Consider the following 20180-nt stretch of genomic DNA (forward strand, 5'->3'; position numbering starts at 1 on the left):
GAGTCACACTCATTTTTAATTACATCGTGGACAATATAAATTCATTTTAAGTGGGCTGGACCAGTCAAACTTTCACCTAATAATCTATATTTACACACACAAGAAAAAGCTTTGAGCATAATAAAGCTACTACAGTTAGTCCCTGAGGTAAAAAAAAAAAAAAAAAAAGTTAGTGCAATAGACTCACTTTTACACATTAAAAATAAGTGCTGCGTTTAGAAAATCGAAGAAATCCACCACTGCTCTGTGACTAATTTGACCAAAGATGTAAACATTTAAAGAAAATGCACCATCAGCTAACTGAACTACCTGAACTTTGTCCTATAATTTAAAAGCTTGCATTTTCTGATTATTTGCAGAAATGTTCTGTTTTTGCAGTGCAAACACTGTACAAACTAAAATGATATAATAAAATGGGTGATAAAGTCGTGCACTAGGTGGCGCTGTCACCTCATAATGACATCCTCAAGGGTTTATGCAGTTTAATATTAAGAAATTGAGACATTTTTTACTGTGCATTGTTGAGCACTGTGACTTTGCTAACGAATAAAGTAGTTGTATCCACTGCATGTATAAAACTTTATGTGCAATGGATGGTTTTAATTGTGGGGTATTGGAGCTTATGTATAACTATAACTAATCAACTTTCATTTGATTAGCAATGTATCCATATTTTACATTATTGTGTCACACATAAAACAGTAGTACCAAAGGGACTGCTCAGGTTAAGAAAGGCTGCGAAAAAGAGGAAGACTATGGAGAAGATTCGTGGATGTAGTGATGGAGGAGATGAAGATGTCTGGTAAGACAGAGTATACCTGGAAAAAGGTGAGAGGGAGGCAGATCATCTTCTGTGGTGACCCCCCTTAAGGAAGCAAAAAGAAGGACAAGTTGAAGCACTAAACAAACAATCCAACATTTAGAAACAGGTAGCAGGGTATAAACACAAAATTTATTAAATCGCCGTTTAATTCTTTGATCTAAGCATTTCTGGACTATTTCACGTCCTTCGAGTTGTTAAATTTGCCACCTTGAGGAGCAGGAGAGATGATTCCTATTCACAGCCGTGCAGTTAAAATATTGTAGGCGTTAGTGTGAACCACAAGTTTCAGTCGAACTGGTTATGCATCAAAACCCCGTCACATTTGCATCATGCACCTCTGTCTGGAAAGCGGTGGAGCTGCAGTTCCCTCCGCTGCCAGCAGGGTTTGAGGTAGTGACGTCATTGGTGTCGTTTACACGGTAGCTTTAGCCCTGCTAGCGAGAAAAACGCCATCTTAAGTTGACGGGGGGTTTAAACGGAGTGAAAACAGGGAGACAGGCACTGAGGAGGTGAACCTGTTATTTTTTTTATGATTAAAATTATCTGAGTCACCCGGACTAGTGTTAGTCATGGTTTGAAGGCCTGAATAAACGCAAAAGGAAAAAGGGCGAGAAAGTGAGGAAATCAGCAAGATACTAGCTACCCATTTAGCTACCTAGCGAACAGGCAAGGGGGAGGGCCGGGGTAGTTGAGGATTTTTTTTTTTTTTCGGGTGAAGCTGAAGTTTTTGTTTATGTTATTCCACGCGGAGATGTCTTCTTCAAATGCAGGTAAGGTCAACTTTAAGCCACAGGGACGTTGTAGTCACACCCCACACTGCAGCTGTTAACCAGTTATGAGGGATTTCTTGAGCGGAGCTTTAAGCTGACACTTTCCCAATGATAGCGTGACAGCGTCGGCTAACTTAGCTCCGTAGCATGGCTAGACTTGTTATTGCACAAACATGCTAACTAGCGCACATTAGTTAACGGTTATTGTGGCTCTCCTTTCATATTTTGCACCACTAAAAGAGTTAGGCTGAAAAGCCAAATCTGAGTTGAGCAAACTGTCAAGTTGCAATAGGCTGACGCTGTTCAAATGTTTCGTTTTTAGACAATTCTGTGCACAAGATTGTATCTGTATGCTACGTGTAGCTTTGAGGTTAGCCCCGAATCGTAACGAACACGAACCAAGAGCAGATGAGGTTAATTTTCTATAATGTGGCCTTGAAATCAGACACATGTACGCTGATGTTATTTTGAGCTCCGATTACAGGCTCCTGGCGGTGGTTGAGTTTGTTTTTCAGTGCTTCAGGCATAATAGGAAATCACTTGTCATCTTTTTTATTGCGCCTCTGTGTTGCCCTGTGTTATTAATAGAGTTACAAGACCCAGATCTGGGTATGGGGGCCAGTGGGACCCAAACAAGTGGTGGGGCTGTTGTACCAAAAGGGAGCAACAAAAGACGAGCTGCGTAAGTGTGTGTGTGTGTGTGTGTGGGTGTGAGAGAGATACTGTTAATTTTTGTGCTGATGTATCCATATTGTGCTATGCACATTTGCTGACTGGCTGACTTTTGTTTCTGATCGTCGTGGTTGAAAATTCTGGTGGGAAAAAAATGTGTGAAACTGTGTCAGATTGTCTTGTTTCTCCTCTCTCGCAGGCCAGACTTTGATGATGTTGATGGAGACAAGATAAGCAGGTATGTTTGTGTGAGTTAAGCTGGGCATCGAGGGTTTAAACTGGCTGCATTATAGTAAAAATCAATCTGGTTCTCTTCTTTCTCTTCAGGTTTGACGATGACACAGGAGGCTCCAGCAATGATAAAGAGCGCTTTGCCAGGTAGGAGGATGAATTTAGAGGAATGGACATATAGCAAGGGAATATAGCAGAACATTAATATAGATGCAGGAGCAACCCCTATGCCCGTCTCCCCACTTCAGGTTTTTTTTGTTTTGTTTTGTTTTGGGTTTTTTTGAGGGGAGAGGTCATCTTGCACTTCTTTCGTTTCGGTAGTGACTTTGGGCCTGTTTTTTTTAGTGGGTTGGTTTCATTTCCAGGTTTTTGGAAGACGATCAGAGTTTTGCAGATAAGGAAAAACTAGCCAGGTATGGCCTGTACCACTGTGGAAGGCTCCCTCTCCTGCTTGTATTCATATTGATATTGAATGCAGTGATCAAATACTTTCCTATCCTGCTGGGATACCAGCGCATTATTGTTTCAACAGCACAAAATTACCCGTATATTTTGCTGCTTTGCGTCTGTTTTGGTGCCTTCAGAATGTTTTGCTTATTTTCCCAAAGAGGCTGGTTTCCCCTTTCAACCCACCACTATGTTATGTGTCACTAACTGCTACACTGTGCAAGTTAAGGATTTTTTTCACTCCAATAACCCCTTCCTCTTCAGCAACTATCCTTTCTGTCTGTTTTGTCCCCCTCTCCCCTCTCAGGTTAACTGAAGGGTCTTTCTCTTTCGGCACTTGCTCTCTTTTATCACACAAACTGGCCTTGGAAGACCAAACTCTTTTGCTTTCTCACGTTCATTTTTTAAATTTCTTTTTAGATCATTGACTTCACATTATTGTTTGATACGTTCATTACACGTTTCACCTTCTTGCACTCCCACTTCTTCTTCCTGATTGGCATCTTTACATTGCGACATAAACTCTAAACTATACTCGTTGTCCACCCGCCCATCTGTTTCCCCCTTCTCGATCCCTCCTCTCCACCTCTGTCTCATTCATTTCCTCACTCCAGGGAGAACCACAGTGAGATTGAAAGGCGGAGGCGTAATAAGATGACTGCTTACATCACAGAATTATCTGACATGGTACCCACCTGCAGTGCACTAGCGCGGAAACCAGACAAACTAACCATCCTGCGAATGGCAGTTTCTCATATGAAGTCACTTAGAGGAAGCGGCAATACCAATGCAGATGGGTCGTACAAACCTTCATTTCTCACCGACCAGGTATGAGAAACGGAAGGAAGTTCAGATTTGAAATGCCTGCTAAAATTTAAAAAACCCTTACTATTCAGGGAAGGCAATACCTGTGACTATGTGACAGTATTACTTATGTAAGAGTTGTTAATATAAAGGTTTCACAGTCACAGTTAACCTCACACTGTGTAACACTGAAATCAATAGAAGTAAAGGATACTGAAAGTAACACCTTTTTAAACATGCTTGTTTTCTCACGTTGTGGCTGTTGGTTAGCTTTTACTTTCAGTAACTTTCCTTATTAGGTAGTCGGTAAAGTTTAAATTAGTAATGTCAAAGGTTATGTTCATTTTTATTTTAACCATCGTTCATTTAGACACTTGTTTAATTTGTTAATTGTTCAAAAACCCAACTATTAATATGCCTTGTGTTCAAGTGAGCCGTGTACACTTGTATATTATGCAGAACTTGTGTGTGTTGTGTATGTATCTCTTACATTGTAAAGCTTAGTTGCATGCTGCATCAGCTTCCACACTGCTGTCAGTGGTAGAATCGGATTTGATTGGCTGTCGGTTGAAAAGTAAAACTTTTGTCACCTCTGCGCTGCAAGCAAACCAACAGACTCACAATACTGTTTTACAGTGCATTATGTCATCTCATCAAAGGTGAATTAGAAATATGAAAGTTCACATCTGAAATGCATGCATGCATGCAAGTGATGAAACTAGGGATGTGCACAATTAGATGACTAGATGTTTAAATATTGCTGATATCATTATAGTTGAAGAAATGATTTCAAGAGTTGTGTGGTGTTTTATTTAAGTTTTCTGAATTTGGTGGGCTTACCAACCCGGAGAGTGGGACTAGAAATCTGACCCTGAACCACTGAAAAAGCATGGCATTAATACTGATACGCAAGGGGATAGGAAGACACAACAATCAGTGGGGTTTAAGATTTACATGTAAAGGTTAAACAGAGACAGAAACATCAAAGGTTTGGAATACAACAATGGGGTGACAAGATGAAAGACTAAGATATATACACGTGAAACAAATGGCTGATATTATCTGAGGGGCAAACGCTCCAGCGGTTAGGCAGCTGTGTTCTGGTTGCAGGGCTCATATCCAGCAGCAGTAATTTTTCACCTGAATGTGACACAAGTCAAGATTTTTCAGTATTTTTCAAGCAACAAAAAGTAAAACAGAAGTGCAAGCCAATCATGGTTTGATAGTTTCTGATGGCTTTAAAATGCGTATATAGTGGTAGTATGAACATTGTTTAACCTCATCCACTAGATTTCTGCTCAACAGTTTCTCTTGCCTTATGTTTTCTTACTTTTAAACTTATTGGCTGTAAATGCGTAAATGAAACAATCAGATTTCTACTCTACCAAGCCAATAGCCAGGTAGCCAATGTTTCTATACACTCTTCCCATAGAAGTGTTTACACTTCTAACACTTTTCTGCATTTTTACAAATACTTTAGATTGATACCTCCACAACTGATCTTTGACCTTCACTGCTCACTGTCTGTCTGTAGGAGCTTAAGCATCTTATTCTGGAGGCTGCTGATGGCTTCCTGTTTGTGGTGTCATGCGAGACGGGGCGCATTGTTTATGTCTCTGACTCCCTGACCCCAGTCCTCAACCAGTCACAGTCTGACTGGCTCGGATCCTCCCTGTATGATCAGCTCCACCCAGACGACAAAGACAAGCTTCAGGAGCAGCTCTCCACTGCAGAGAATAACAACACAGGTATAAACACATTCTAGGAGCAGTTTCACAGTCATGAGGGAAAATGTGTGTTTCATTTTGTGAGCACAGTTCAGTGTTGTCTTTGCCCTCAAAAGGGAGGATGTTGGACTTAAAGACAGGAACAGTGAAGAAGGAAAGTCAGCAGTCATCAGCGAGGATGAGTATGGGAGCTCGTCGATCATTCATCTGCAGAATGAGGTGATTAACAGTTATTAAGATAGTTTATGATTGTATTGAAATGTGTAGCAGAATGCACAGTTTCATGTGGTGTGTTGGACTGTTTGTGTTTGCAGGTGTGGCACGTGTCCAGTGGAACCAATGTCAATGAACAGACTGCAGTTTCTTAGGAACAGAAACAGGTGACCAAAAACAAAAAGATCTTCTTTTACAATCTTATTGAACTTACTGTGCAGAGAACAAGCATACCTAACATATACCAGCTGTAAATTCATATTTTCATTGTCTTTACTTCTTCAACCTAAGAAATGGTTTGGGTGCAGCCAAGGAAGGGGAACCACAGTATGTAGTGGTGCACTGCACAGGATACATCAAGTCCTGGCCCCCTGCAGGTAAAACTAGTCCTCCTCAGTCTTTAGATACATGAGCATCTGTTATATTTGCTTACTTATATGCAGAAGACCTCTTTACAATGCTTAAAAGCACAGAGCTAGATTGAAAAAAAGAAAAACTTTAATCCTTTATATTTTGTCTTTCAGGAGTATCATTAACAGATGATGAAGCAGACAATACTCAGGGGAGTCGCTACTGTCTAGTTGCTATTGGGAGATTGCAGGTACAGTGGATGTCTTGTGGTCCCATGTCTTTTGCTGTGAGGTCAAGTAAACGGGCAAATGTTTCGTTGATATCAAAGTGCAGTAACCTTTGATCCTCAAATCATCAGAACATAAATAAAATTAACTGTGCGAGTGGTGGAAGATAGATTTATGAGGTGGAAAAAGCGGCATTTTATTTTTTTATTAGTGTTTTATCTGAAGGTGATTTTGCACTAGTTAGTTGAAGTCATTGTGAAACACGGATTTAATTAAGAACTTCTGTGTTTTGTTCTGTTCTTGCTAGAACAAAAACTGATCTGAAACTGAAAATGTAAAAAATCTAATCTTACTCATGCTCATTGCAACTTTGATATTATCTAAGTTTTTGTGTCTGGGTTTTTATTGCCTTTTATTTTTGACTCTTCTGCAGGTTACTTGTTGTCCTGGTGACACAGATGTGAACAGTATCAGTGTTCCTGTGGAGTTCATCTCCCGACACAACTGTCAGGGCATGTTCACTTTTGTAGATCATCGCTGCTTGCCCGCTGTTGGATATCAACCCCAGGTGAACATAGCTGGCTAAAGTGCCAGGGTTGCATTGCATTTCCTCTGAAAGTCTTTATCAGAAGTTAGTTTTCATGTCCTGTAGAGTAACCACATTTTCTTTTGTTGCAGGATTTATTGGGGAAGAGTATCCTAGACTTCGCCCACCCTGAAGACCAGGGCTTACTAAGAGACAGCTTTCAACAGGTGAATTAAAACTCTATTAATATATTTGTGGTTGCATTGATCCACCATTTTCAAATTCAAATATGAAACACACTTTGCCTTTGGGTGTCTGCTCATACAGAATACCAGCTCAATGGGGTATCACTGTTAGATTTATAAACTGTACCTCCTGACTTTGAGAAGGAGATTGGGAATCATATTATGTTAGATGGGTGAAAAAGGGTGTTACACCAAGAACCTGGGTGTAATTGCTTTGTCACTAGCAGATTGTCGTGGTTGCCCCTAGTTTGCATGGAGGACAGTTTTGCCACCACAGTGTTTGCAAACATCTTGGTGTTTTCCATGCACACCACTATTAGTCTAGCTATTGCAGCCTGCTAGTGACCAAAATAATTGCAAGGAGGTTGTCCGTGCAATGATGTATACCTCTTTACAACCAATTTCACTCAAGCTGTAACAAGCAATCACTTGTCAACCAGTCAAGGAATACATATTTTTTTCCCTTCAGCTACCAGTGGCTGCTACGTGGTTGCCATCTTCAGTGCAGTGTCAGCCATTCATTTGCTGAATTCTGTTGTCACTGCTTGTTTTTCCCTTTCCCTACTTTCACCTGCTCTCTCCCTCTCTCCCTCCCTCTCTCACTCACACACACACGCACACACACGCGCACACACATACATGCACACACACACGCACACACATGCACACTTCACGTTTGGCTTGCCATTAAAAGTGTCGTAATTTCAATGGATCTGATGACGGCTCCTTAGCGAGAAAGAAAAAGAGCTGCAGTCTGAGGCTTTCAGCTGTGTTTAGTCACGCTAATACAGTTTGTAGTTAAGTAAAAAAAACAAAACTTTTTTAACCACATAAAGAAAAGCTGCACCTGGACTTTCATCATGGAAGTGGACATGATGAATGTCTACATGAGGCTGAGGAATAGCTTAACAATAATTCTTTGTAATGCCAAATGGCTTGATAATGTTGTTTATTTTCAGATTTGTGGTGTGAATAAATGGCTACGGTTCTGTTGCATACTGGTTTAGATATTTGCTTGGCAAGCAAAAGGTTGCTGGTTTAATTCCAGCTGGAGACACAGATACCTTTGGGTTTACATCAGGAAAGCAATCCGGCGTAAAACTGTACAAATCAAAAGTCACGATGAGGCTAATAAAAGTATCTTATAGTATAAATGAACTGCTATCAGCATGATCTTGAGCAACAGAAAACTTCATAGAACTTTTAGCCCTGTCTAAAACCACTTGGATGTTAACTTTAAATAGTTGGATCCTTGTTTTCTTTTGTTGTATATGAGAAACACAGGTTATTTAACCTGGATGATGTTAGAGAGAGATTTCTCTTGAAAGTTTATTTGCATTTTGGTAATTTATTTCCTTAACTACATAAATTTTAATTTACATGTCTGTGTGTGGATGACAGAGGCTCAAAATGGGGGCAAGCATTGCTGCAAGAGCAATGTAGCAAAAATGGAAGATAAGATCTCAGAACATTCAAAGTTAATGGTGCAAAGTCAGACTAAAACTGAAACTGACCATGCAAGTATAAACTGTCCATTTTCCACTGAAGAGCACTTGTCTGATTGTATTTGCTGCAAGAGAAAATGTTCTTTCTGCAACACCAGATTCAGCAGTAGACACTGTTGTCCCATTACCTTTGTAACCCGATATCTTCCAGTCACTCAGTTTCTGTGTGTGCATGCAATCCTCCGCTCATTGCTTATGAAAACACCACAGTATGAATGTTTGGCTTGTTGGATGTGTGTGTCCACAGGTGGTTAAGCTGAAGGGTCAGGTTCTGTCAGTGATGTTTCGATTCCGCACCAAGTCGAGAGAATTTATCTGGATGCGAACCAGCTCCTTCACTTTCCAGAACCCGTTCTCGGAGGAGATCGAGTACATCATCTGCACCAATGTCAATGTCAAGTGAGTCAAGCAGACATGATTACACAATCAGATCCAGCAAATAACGAAAGCATTGATGTTTTTCACCGTGTCTGTGAGACATTCCTCTGTGTGAACGCTTACAGTTCCTCTTACATCCACAACTACCACAGCCGCTTTTAATAAACCACAGACTCATCACTCTCTCCCAATACTTCTCCTCTGCACCCACCAATGATTGTGGGGCAGTAGAAACTCAGCTCAGGACCCCCTCACTCCCATCTCCTCCCCTGGGGCTTCGATGCCCCCTTCCCTGGGTCAGAGCAGCCCAAGTGGTCCTCCTGTAGTGCTCAGTCCGGGCCAGATGGCCACCAGGTGAGACCAGACCTGACCTCCCTATCCTCTCCCTGTTTGGGAGAACAGGGGCTGCTTCTTCATGGGAGACTTCTGCTGTTTCTAGCAAACTATAGTTCTTCTGTTTTTTTGTTTTTTTGTGTGTTTTTCCCACTCTGGGTGATTCTTCCTTTCTTCATTTCTGTAGTAATGGAATAGAAGTGGTAAACTGGAGCATGTCTTATTTTTCTTTTATTATTCTGAGTATTAAATATACTTTAAAGAGGTGAGCTTTTGGCATAGGTGGTGTGGCATGTTAGCTGTATGTACTCTCACATTCTTCTCCTGACACCTTTTGTGTTCCCACGGTGGACGGTGGTTGACGGTGGTGGGCTGAGTGCTAGTTTGTCAGCAGGTGTTTGGGATTTCTAATGCAACAGTTAAGAGCATGGGTTTGTGGAAGTTATGGTATATTAGGCCGACTTCAAATAACAAACCCTCTCTTCTACTTTTTCAGACAGCTACAACAACAGCAGGCTGACCTGGAAGGACGAGATGGTCCATATGAACCAGGATCAATGACCCACCCACAGGTCAGGGAACACGACTGTACCACTTGACTGAAGCATACACATTTCCTGTTTCTTTTGAGTTTCTTTTTATAGAAACAGTGGCAGGATGTAGATTGTTTGCTTTCCAGGAAAGCACATCCGGATGTTGGTAGAATCATCACAACTGCCTTACAACTGCCTGCTATTCTTGCTTGAGTCAACTGCAGTGCTTTCTGCTGTAGCACTTAGTCATTTTTAGCAGAAATTATTATTTTTTTAATCATGACTCATGTGAATTGTGCAGATATGTTACAGAGAAAATATTGAGGGCAGTGGGAGAATATCAACTTCTCAAATGAAATGGTGTAGGTCTGAGCACAGTTTTGTGCTGCATTCTTTGTTGTTGTTGTTTTTTGAGAAGCTACAAGGATGTTTGTTTGCATTTAGCTTGAGCTTTAACCTCCTAGTTGCAAAAAGACAGCAGTGAGCAGGACAGTGCCATAGATAGTCCAGCAAAACATAGCTGGACAAGTTGATTGGTGAAAACCGCATCAACAATTTCACCTGTGAAACTATATGTGGAACGTGACATTAAAGTAAAAGTCAAATTCCTTCATCTAACCAACGGTGTGATAAGAAAATGTTTTGCAGCTGCTTCCATCCACTGTCATCTGGTTTTCAAAACAAGAGCACAACTGACTCAATAATAAGCAAACGTCAAAGCTGTCTGTAGGCAGATCACCTGCTATATCTGTAAATTTGGAAGGTTTTCTTGTAAAGTTTGCCATTCTAGCTGTGATACCTGCAGCATGTAGGAGTGAGTTTGAAGAGAGGCACAGCATTTAGTCTGCTACATCTAATATATTTTTCTGATAAAGAAAATATTTATTTATCCCATATTTACGATTAGTCTTTTAAGTGTTTATATTTGCTTGTGCTGTTCTTGGACTTACGACAGCCATCATCAGCTAGCCACCTATATAAGCAGCACATCAGCATGTGGTGATGGGCGTGTAGTTTCTATGTCTCAGTAAGTTTGTGCATATTTTCAGTGTCTGACAAGTGGAAATAATTGATTACAGAAACCATTAAGAATTGCATTGATAGTAAACCTCGGGACATTCTTATTAGATGGGCTACATCATAAAACACCAGTGGCAGAAATCACCCAAAAAGCGCTGGATTTTCTGTATACGCCAAACAAAAGCCTTGCACTTTTTCTTTTTTTTTCTAAGCCATTTCTAAACCAGGGAGTGTTGTCTAATTGACATGTGAGATATGAGGAAGTTTGCTGCTCTTTACAGTGCAGTTTCCTTATTTTGTCATTAGCAATTCATACCTCTGTTTATACATTAGATCAGTTTTCATTCAAACTCACAACTAAAAGGAATTAATTTAGTTATCATGTAACCTCTTAATCTTTGGTTATGAAAACTGCAATAGGTAAAACATAACACAATTTATGAATCAGAAATAAGGTGAACTACAAGCAAGATAGCCAATGGTGGTAAAGTAAAGCACTATTAGCAATAAACTGGATTCCAACTCTGGGTCCCTCATAACTTTTAGGCTTTTCAGTCAATTTAGTGCCAAAGCTGTGAAAGCTAAACTGACTGCAGGATAGAAAAATGGCGCAGCAGATGCACAATTGCAATTAGAAGTAAAGTATCCACAGGGAGCAGCGAGAACATGTCAATATTTGCTTATTCTTAGATCTGACCAAATGGTGGAAGCAGTGGCGTCAGTTAAACTGTAACTGCCATGGAAAGCTGCCAGTAGCGGTTACTAGGGCAACAGAGTATTCACAACCGACAGTGGTACACACAAATGTTTATTAGATGGTCCACGTTCACAAGCAGCTGTTTTTGTGTTGGCAGCAGCAGTTTTTACATCACCCTCAGTGTGCAGTTTTACAGACTTGCAGACTTGCAGCACGGGCCAGTCGTTCACCTCACTTACTGAACATGTGTAGATTAACAACATATGAGCATATAAAAGAAAAACAGTTCAGTCATAACATTTTAGTTGGTTTTACTGATACCGTTTGTATTGTGTGGGACCTTTTTGCTAGTTTTAATGTCCTTAATGTTTTTTGTTGTCCTCATGCTACTGTGAACAGAGGCTGGTCTGTTACAAACCAGACCTTTAACTTGCCCAGCACTGCAGGCATCAGTTATTTTCATTATTGATCACCAGAATGTTTACAGTTTATGTTTTGAGCCTGCTCTTCTTTAGTGTAACTCTAGACTCACGCCTTTTTTTCTTTTTTTTGGGGTTGGCTTCAGATGCAGGTGCAGCCAGTCACTGCAGCAGGGCCAGACCACAGCAAGAGCATTGAGAAACCAGAACTCTACCCTTCGCTTTTCCAAGGGCAAGATCAGACCAAAGGCCTTCCTTCCTCCACCCCTACTCCATCCACCCAGATCTACGCCCCAAACAACAACTTTGCTGCTGGTCGTTCCAGCGATGCATACAGGTAGCAAGTGTTCTGTGTCCGTATGTGTACCTTAGTCATTGTGAGGGCTGCTCAGTGTTTGTGTGCTGTTGCTTGTGAATATATTTACTCTTAGACATTTAATTTCAGTTACTTAGAAGTGCATAGCTATTTCCCCCATAAACAAGCACTTTTGTAGCTTCGTTTAGTTGATATAGGACTAAATTAGATTTTATTATCACCTTGGGATGATGTAAAGTTAATGCTGTGAACCTTACTGTAGTAAAAATTTAGAAATGTTTATTATCTACCAACTGGAGGCAAGGAGAAAAACTCCCAGTTACTAAGTTGTAAATCTTCCACTGTGTCTGGAAAAAAGCTTTAAGTTGATGCAGAAGATGCCTGGCAAAGATTATAGGTCCTTTCAAAATCTGCTCTTCAAAGCACAGACTGAAGTAGCTATACTCCCTGTTCTCCTGACTTTAAAATTTGCTATACTTTTTTGTTGTTGTTGTTGTTGTAAATGTTTGTCATGTCTTATTTAGTAGATTTCCAATCACATTGAATCAATCATAACATATAAGATAACTTGTATATCATGTCCTAACAAAGTACTGTGTGTATATATGGCCTTAGAAGCGGGTCAGCACGAATACAGCACCTGCAACAGCAAGACCGAACTGAACTACAATCAGAAAGTCAGATGATGGAATACCATTAAAAGCTTTTCTAACATTTTTAGTTTCATCCCATCATCAAATTAGCAAAGTTAGCTTTAGTGCAACTCTGTTATCACTCATTGTATTCCCGAGAGTTGGGAGTGTCATAAACAGTAAAAGGAATGCTTATGACCGGCAGTAGATGCAAGAAGATGTCACTAATGCGTCTTTTCCCTTTGCACCTACTTGACTTTTCTCTTCTCCGTTTTAGTCGTTTTCCAATACAGTTGAGTACCACATTACAATTGTGGTTGTTATAGCAAGGGAACCTGAAATTCCTGTCATGTCATTTATATGAGACGCAACACAACAATGGAGGGCATGGAGGCAATGGTATAAATGCTGCTCGGTCTGTGGCTTTTTGTCAGTCTCCGGGTAAAAGAAGAGAGCCAAAAAGCATGTGTGGCCATGTCCCTCGCTGCTGGTTGTTTGTTTTTTTGTTTTTTTAAATGCCCAGTTTTATTCTTGTTCCACTCTCATGCCCCATCCAATGGCATCATACCTGGTACCGGATACTACCCCCTAATGGAAAAAAAATCCTAAAAATCTATTGGAATTATATCGAGCCAAGCAGGTGCTAGTGGAAAAGAGCCTTAACAGCAACCTCTGTGGTTAGCACGCCTTCTTATAATGTTTGCCACTAACCTTTGCAGACTCTCAGCAAATACGTTTTCTTTCCCTTTTAGAAGCTTTAAAAAAAATTGTTTGCCAAATCCAACACTGGCAAAAAGTGGAAATGAAGCAGTGAAATGTTGACATGCAGTGATGTTGTCAGGAATTATTGTCCATCAAATGTATTTGCGTCACAATATTGGCGAGACAATGCCACCAAAACACTTACACATCTGAAACCTGTCTCCACAGAGATTATGACAGAATGTTGGGCTCTGATCTGATTTTTATCCCTATGCATGTTGTCACTTTTCTCCATAGACCAGTCAATATGAATCCACAGATACCGCAGCCCACCCACTCAGCCTCAGCAGGACAGATCTTGGCTCAGATTTCTCGTCAGAACGTAGCCCCACAGCAAGTTAACCAATCCAGTACGACAAGCCCCCTCCATGGAGGCCCAACAGGCGGGTGGCCTGGGGCTGGACCTGCAGCCAGACCGCAATTTAATAACCAGGTAAACTAGTATAACCAAATTGTGTGATTGTGTTTGATGGCATTTTTAGTCATTTTATATTCACAAAAAAAGACACTATAAGGAATATGTTTACATGCCTGCTTGGTTATTGATCACATCATACTACCTAAGGGCTAGTAAATTAAGAAATCTGTTACTTTTCTACCCAGCAGGTGGCTCCCCAGGCGGCAAAGACCATGTCGCCACAATTTACTCCCATGGGAGGGTTTGTAGGCGGCCCTACCAACACTTTTGGCCAGATGCCAACAGGTGCTGCTCCCATGCCTACAGGTGCTGCTCCCACTGTCACCAGCGGCACAAACTACTCGCAAATGAATGCTCGTGCAAGCCTCAACAACAACGGTTTTGGTAGGTTGTGTGTATATTGTGTGTGGGGTTTTTTCTTCTTCTTTTTTTCGTCTTCTTCTTTGTCTTTAGTTGTACTGGTCTGTAGTCTCAATCTCTTCTGCACTCCTGTCCCAGATGGCTCTCAGTCTGGGGCACAGTTCCCTCCTCGAGCAGCAGAGGCAGTGTGGCCCCAGTGGCAAGGCCAGCAGCATTCACAGAGTAATTCAGAGCAGGGCAACCAGCAAGACATCTTTCCTGTGAGTGACACAAGCTCATTCAGTTTTAGATGTTGTTTTACTTTTCTATTCTATGTCACATTAAATAAATCTGTTTCTTTTATTTGACTCAGGATGTGTTGTCTATGTTGGACCAGCCTGCCAACTTCAGCAACGAGGACTTTGAGATTCCTATGTACACGCCATTTAACGAGTGACCTGGAAATACTTCTGTCGTCTTGCCTAAATCACGGTTTCTTATATTTAGCTCTTCTCCTCGTCTGTTCTTTCTGCTCTTCCCCTTCTTTGCATGGCTTCAACTGCACAGCTACAAGACAGTTAAGGATGGAGGGATAAAGTTGAATGCAGGGGAATGGGAGAAAAATCAAGAATTTGCTACTGACTAAAAGATTATTTTAACAATATACCGCCATTGTAAGAGAATTTTCTAGCTAGCACTGCCCAAAGCTCAACAACCCATGTTGTAGATATGTGATATACAGTATATATGTTCATATATATATATATATATATATATATAAATATAAAAACGCACAATCCCACAACCACACTTGAATAGACTGCACAAAACACCCTCCTAACTCTGGTAAATGGAAATGAAAACGGAAGTAAACACACACTTGCACACAAAGGCCTTTTATTCTAATATATTCATGTTTTTCTCAGGCATTTTTTAAGAGTGTGTTTTGCTGTTTTAGCCTTTGGCGTGTAGACTAATCACTCCAGTCACTGATTTAAACTCTTGGGAAATTGCAGGGATATACAGCTTTGATGATTTTATTAATTTTTTTTTCTCCTTTCTTTCTCAATTCTCAGCTGTTGCACGCTAACCACACTCTGTTTCCTATCCACAGCATGTCTCTGCATGACTGAACTGTCCATAGCACAGATTTTTATCAAGTAGTTTTCCATGTACAAAGGTGGCCTCCCCTGTGAATTCATTTGTTTTCCCCCTTTTTGTGAAACATGCAAGCATTTTTTTTGTGATGTACTTCAACACACCTTAAAATGACTTATATACATTTTCTTTTCTATAAGGTGTCCATTTGAAATGTAAACAATCTATTTTTTGTTGCATACATAGACATAAATACAATATACATGTGTTAATGTTTGTAAAATGGATGCATACAGTATCATAATCAACTCAAGCTTATTGGGTTTCTGCCTTGCTTAATTTGCTTCTTTCTGCTACCCTGATTACCCTTTAATTACAGGCTTTTGTACGTATTTTATAAGAGAAATATTAAATAAAAAAATCACACAGCAATAATTAACAAGCAGGAATTGTGTAATTTTCAAGCCATTCTTTATCATTGTTATAAATGTTTCCTTTAAATGTTTTGAAATGGAGACGTGTGATTTTTAATTGAAATGTCTCCAAAGTATTATATTGTTTGAACTCTTGATCTATCCATTAACCGTTCTCTGTCTGGTATTTTACTAATGGTTTAATCAGGGTATTCAGGATTAAAATGGAATCAACAGAGACAAAACTGGTATGATATTCAGTGAGAATGTCCATGTATGTGTGTTTTTTTTTTAACAGTGTTTTGTCCTGTCCTGTTGTTTGTTAGACTTGGACTGAGTCTGTTTTTTGGCGATTTTGCATTCTAGCAGAATGTCTCGCAATGAACGGCTGTGCTTCTAAGATGATTTAAGTTTTAAGATGTGGAGTTTAAAGTTGACCCCTGGTGTTATCTTCTCTTTTCTGTGTGTAGCATACACACATTCATGATAACAGATTATGTCAATGTATGTAAACTCATGTAGATAACGCCCAGGCTTCATCTTCCAGAGGATGCTATGCTGTTGGTGACTGTGTTGTCTTCGTTATTGATGAAAATCTCATTGGTTACTCTGTATCCAGTTTTGTTTCTTTCTTTTTCTTCCCTCACTCATAGAAACACACATATATAAATATACTGTAGAGGTATATGAAATTTTAAATGAGAGAGAATATGTTTTGTTTTTTTGTATTAATTGTTACAATGTCAAAATGAAGTCTTTTATTGATGGTTTTGGTTTATTAGTTTTTCAGCTCCAGGAGTTTTATTCTTACTAAAGTGACTTATCCTTATATCATAGTCAGTATAATCTTTATTTTATATAAGTTCACTGCATGAGATAAGCTCCCTCTTGCTTAATTTTTTGTTAATTAGCAGTATTTTCTTATTATAAAAAGATATACTGTAGTAAATTTTGCATCTGTGTACTGCCACAGTCAATGTTAAATTTATTATTCAGGATTGTGCAGACTCAAGTTTGCATTTGCAGGCATTTTAATTGCACGAGCAAACCATAATTTTAACTTTGTGGATTGTTTTAGTATTTTAATGTGATGAAATTCATTTGCAGTCTTTGAAGATGCTAACTAGCCTTCAGGTGCTGCTTTTTTGTGGGTCTCTCTGCCTTTAGCTTTGAGTTCAGTAACTAAAAGCTACTGTGTTAGGTTGAGATCAGGTGACTGACTTGGCCTTTGAAGAATATCTAATTTCTTTGTTTTGAGAATCTCTTGGGTTCCTTTTGCAGTTTTCTTTGAGTCATTTTACCTGTGCAATGCTGTCTGTTCAGTTTTCCAGCATTTGGATGAGTCCGAGCAGCACTTCAGAATTCATCTTTCCACTTCCATCAGCAGTCACATCATCAATAAACACGTATATGGCCCGATTCTGTCTATCCACAATGCCAGATAGGACACACCTTGATTTCCCATTTTTTTGACCAGGATGTCTTTATAAATATTTATCACTGCTTTCTTTAATCTGTGCAATTAATTAATTTTATCAGATGTGCTCAAAACTCCAGGAAAAGCCTTTAGTTGATGTAAAATGTTTCTACAAGAGTACTACTCAAATATTTTTCCCATATTGGCTTCTCTTTATTGGCTCCCTGTTAAACCCATCACATTTAAAATATTTCTCCTCGCATACAAGGTTTTGAATAATCAGCCCCATCTTATCCTAATGACCTCATAGTACTGTATCACTCCTTTAGAGCACTTCACTCTAAGACTGCAGGCCTACTACAAGTAGAATATTTTCCTAGAATATTTAAAAGTAGAATGGGAGTCAGAGCCTTCAGCTTTCAGGACCCTCTTCTGTGGAACCAGCTCCCAGTTTGGATTTGGGAGACAGTGTCTACTTTTAAGATCAGGCTTAAAACGTTACTTTTTGATAAAGCATATAGTTGGGACTAGATCAGGTAGTACTTCTTCTTCGCTCACCTCATTCTTCAACCACTGTGTTTATACATCAGTCTGCATTTAGTTATCATTAATCTCATGCTGTCATCCACAGCATGTCTTTATGTTGTCTTCCTTCCCTCACCCGAAACTGGCCAAGGCAGATGGCCGCCCCTCCCTGAGCCTGGTTCTGCTGGATGTTTCTTCCTGTTAAAAGGGAGTTTTTCCTTCCCACTTTCACCAAGTGCATGCTCATCTGATGGTGGGGATCGTCTCTGTTTTCTCTGTATTACTGTAGGGTCTTTAACTTACAATATAACATGCCTTGAGGTAACTGTTATTGTGATTTGGTGCTATATAAATAAAACTGAACTGAATTAAAGTGCTTAAGAGTGGTCAGTAACACTACAAAAGCACTAAGTAAATCTAAGTTAGTGTAATACAGTGATAACACTAACTTCCTTGAGTGTGTTCTTGATTAGATCATATAAAGTGTTTTTTCTTATCTACGGAAATCATTCTGTCGTCGTGTACTTCAGTTGCCTGCTGTGTCTTTCGGGCCTTTTGGTGTTGCTGAGCTGGTCAGTGCATTCCTTCTTTTTAACCAGATGATGCTGATTTGGCCACTCCTAAAGTTTTTGCTGTCTCTCAGGTAGGTTTATTTGGGGTTTTCAGCCTCTTGTTATCCTTCATTTGCACCCACATCTAGTAGTGTCTGTAGCTCAGAAGGGCATTTATTAGTCGGCCTAAGGTTGGTTGGTGGTTCAATCCAGGTGTGCATGCCAAAGTATTCCTGAGCAAGATACTGAAACCCAACTTGCGGTACAATGGGTGCATTGGAGTGTGCTTGTTAGCTAGAAATCACCTACTTAGGTAGGGAAAAAGTGCTTTTATGAATAGGTGAATGAGGCATGTCGTATAAAACACTTGCTCAAGTGCTTGAGTAGAAAGGTGCCATATAAGAACCATTTTCCATTTCTTTAAACCTCATATTGAGGGTTATTGTAAAAAGCAACCAAATGCAAGATCATCACTTTGATCTTTCTATCTGCTTCATTTGTCATGGAAACAGGCCTCACCTGATCATGAGACTGTGTATCCGTCAGTTATCCAATTACTTTTGAGCCTCTGAAAATGGGGGATTGTGTATAAAAAGGACTGTAATTCCAAAATATTTAATGTAATGCTATTTCATTTGTTGATGTCTGCAAGTACATCACTTGATTTAAAATGTACCATGATGCTGAACAGAGGCAAAAGTACTATGTGACTGTCCAAATAATCCTGGGGGTTACTGTATTTCCACAGTTTATGGCATTGGTCTATTCACACAGCAGTCCCTGTTGTAGTTACATCCATCCTTGCTTGAGCTTCCTTTAAACAATTTTGTGTTCGTATTTGCAGGAAAAACAAAAACCACGTTTGCCCGGATTGTATCCCGTTTCTTTCGCCTTTCTGTTTATGAGTGAAGACTGAGATATCTGCAGGTATCTCCTGGGATCAGTTTCCACCTTCGTCCTTCCCTCCTCTCTTTCACAGGCTGGGGGTGAAAACGGATGGTAGCAATGCTACAACTCTTCTAAGAGAGGTTTACTGTGTCACCTCTTCAGTCTTTGGGTTGCACTTGAGTGACAGCATGTGCTGTAAATCTTGTTTTTCCAGTATCGTTTCAACAAATTCACCTCCTCATCAGACTTTTTAGTTGGATTCGCTGCTATTTACGTAGAGTCACTTTACTCGTTGTGTGTTTGTGTGTCTGCTAGTGGCATCAGAATACAAGCAATCTGCATTTTTTTTTTGGTCAGGATCAAATTCCAAACCCTCTCAAGTGGATTGCCACTAAGGCATCATATCCTCTTTCTCCTCCTCAACCCTTTTTTCCCTCCCTTTTCTTGACCATCTTGACCATCTTGTGCTCTCATCTTTCTGCCTCTTTCAGGCCATAAAGTGGCCCAAACGTCATGCTGCTGTGCAGGGGCACGTGGCACAGCAGATTGGAGGATTTCAATCTGCTCACTTCACTTGAGCAAGATTAAAAGAAAACAAAACAAAACTGTGTACAGCCACAATTTCTTCCTTGTTGTCATCTATCTACACCTTGCGCTGAGAACTGAGATCCTACTCGGGTGTAATCTCCTGTAAAGGCCTCATGTCCTAAAGAGATGCCTGGGTGTCCTAATCTCAGGAACGGCCTGATTGTTACCAAACTCCTTATTAACTATGCATAGAGGACACGGTAGCCAAATGGAGCTCCGTGTGTCCATCAGTAAATCTTATCTTCGGGACGAGGACGTTAGGTGTCAGCGCAGAGAGGAAAATCAGCCAAGACAGAAGAAGAGTTGGATGAT

At 40.0% G+C, this 20180-nt stretch overlaps 1 protein-coding gene across 11 annotated transcripts; it reads left to right on the forward strand.

Annotated features, from left to right (window-relative positions):
* Positions 1 to 1230: 1230 nt before the first annotated feature.
* arnt (aryl hydrocarbon receptor nuclear translocator) lies at positions 1231 to 16617 on the forward strand. 11 transcript variants are annotated; one of them, XM_005946649.3, is made up of 21 exons: positions 1231 to 1593; positions 2182 to 2275; positions 2465 to 2503; positions 2593 to 2643; positions 2862 to 2909; positions 3558 to 3771; positions 5282 to 5495; positions 5591 to 5693; positions 5789 to 5854; positions 5979 to 6064; positions 6212 to 6288; positions 6699 to 6833; positions 6944 to 7018; positions 8789 to 8940; positions 9148 to 9273; positions 9749 to 9824; positions 12068 to 12258; positions 13869 to 14064; positions 14238 to 14433; positions 14548 to 14669; positions 14762 to 16617. In XM_005946649.3, exons 1-21 carry the CDS (start codon positions 1557 to 1559, stop codon positions 14843 to 14845), a joined length of 2382 nt encoding a protein of 793 aa, XP_005946711.1. In that variant the 5' UTR covers positions 1231 to 1556; the 3' UTR covers positions 14846 to 16617. The 11 variants fall into 11 exon arrangements, with proteins under 11 accessions (XP_005946711.1, XP_005946712.1, XP_005946709.1 ...); XM_005946650.3 differs by having other exon boundaries at positions 12074 to 12258; positions 14235 to 14433; XM_005946647.3 differs by having other exon boundaries at positions 1232 to 1593; positions 14235 to 14433.
* The last annotated feature ends 3563 nt before the right edge of the window (positions 16618 to 20180 follow it).

Source organism: Haplochromis burtoni, unplaced genomic scaffold, assembly GCF_018398535.1.
Source record: "Haplochromis burtoni strain Fernald_Lab_line unplaced genomic scaffold, NCSU_Asbu1 Contig_497, whole genome shotgun sequence".
Taxonomy (NCBI): Eukaryota; Metazoa; Chordata; class Actinopteri; order Cichliformes; family Cichlidae; genus Haplochromis; species Haplochromis burtoni.

Bases quoted from the DNA above. Each gene is read 5' to 3' on its own strand.
- arnt (XM_005946647.3), top strand. From the start codon at position 1,557: ATGTTATTCCACGCGGAGATGTCTTCTTCAAATGCAG. The intron at 2,644-2,861 runs GTAGGAGGATGA...TTTCATTTCCAG, and splicing joins GATAAAGAGCGCTTTGCCAG to GTTTTTGGAAGACGATCAGA. The intron at 3,772-5,281 runs GTATGAGAAACG...GTCTGTCTGTAG, and splicing joins CTTCATTTCTCACCGACCAG to GAGCTTAAGCATCTTATTCT.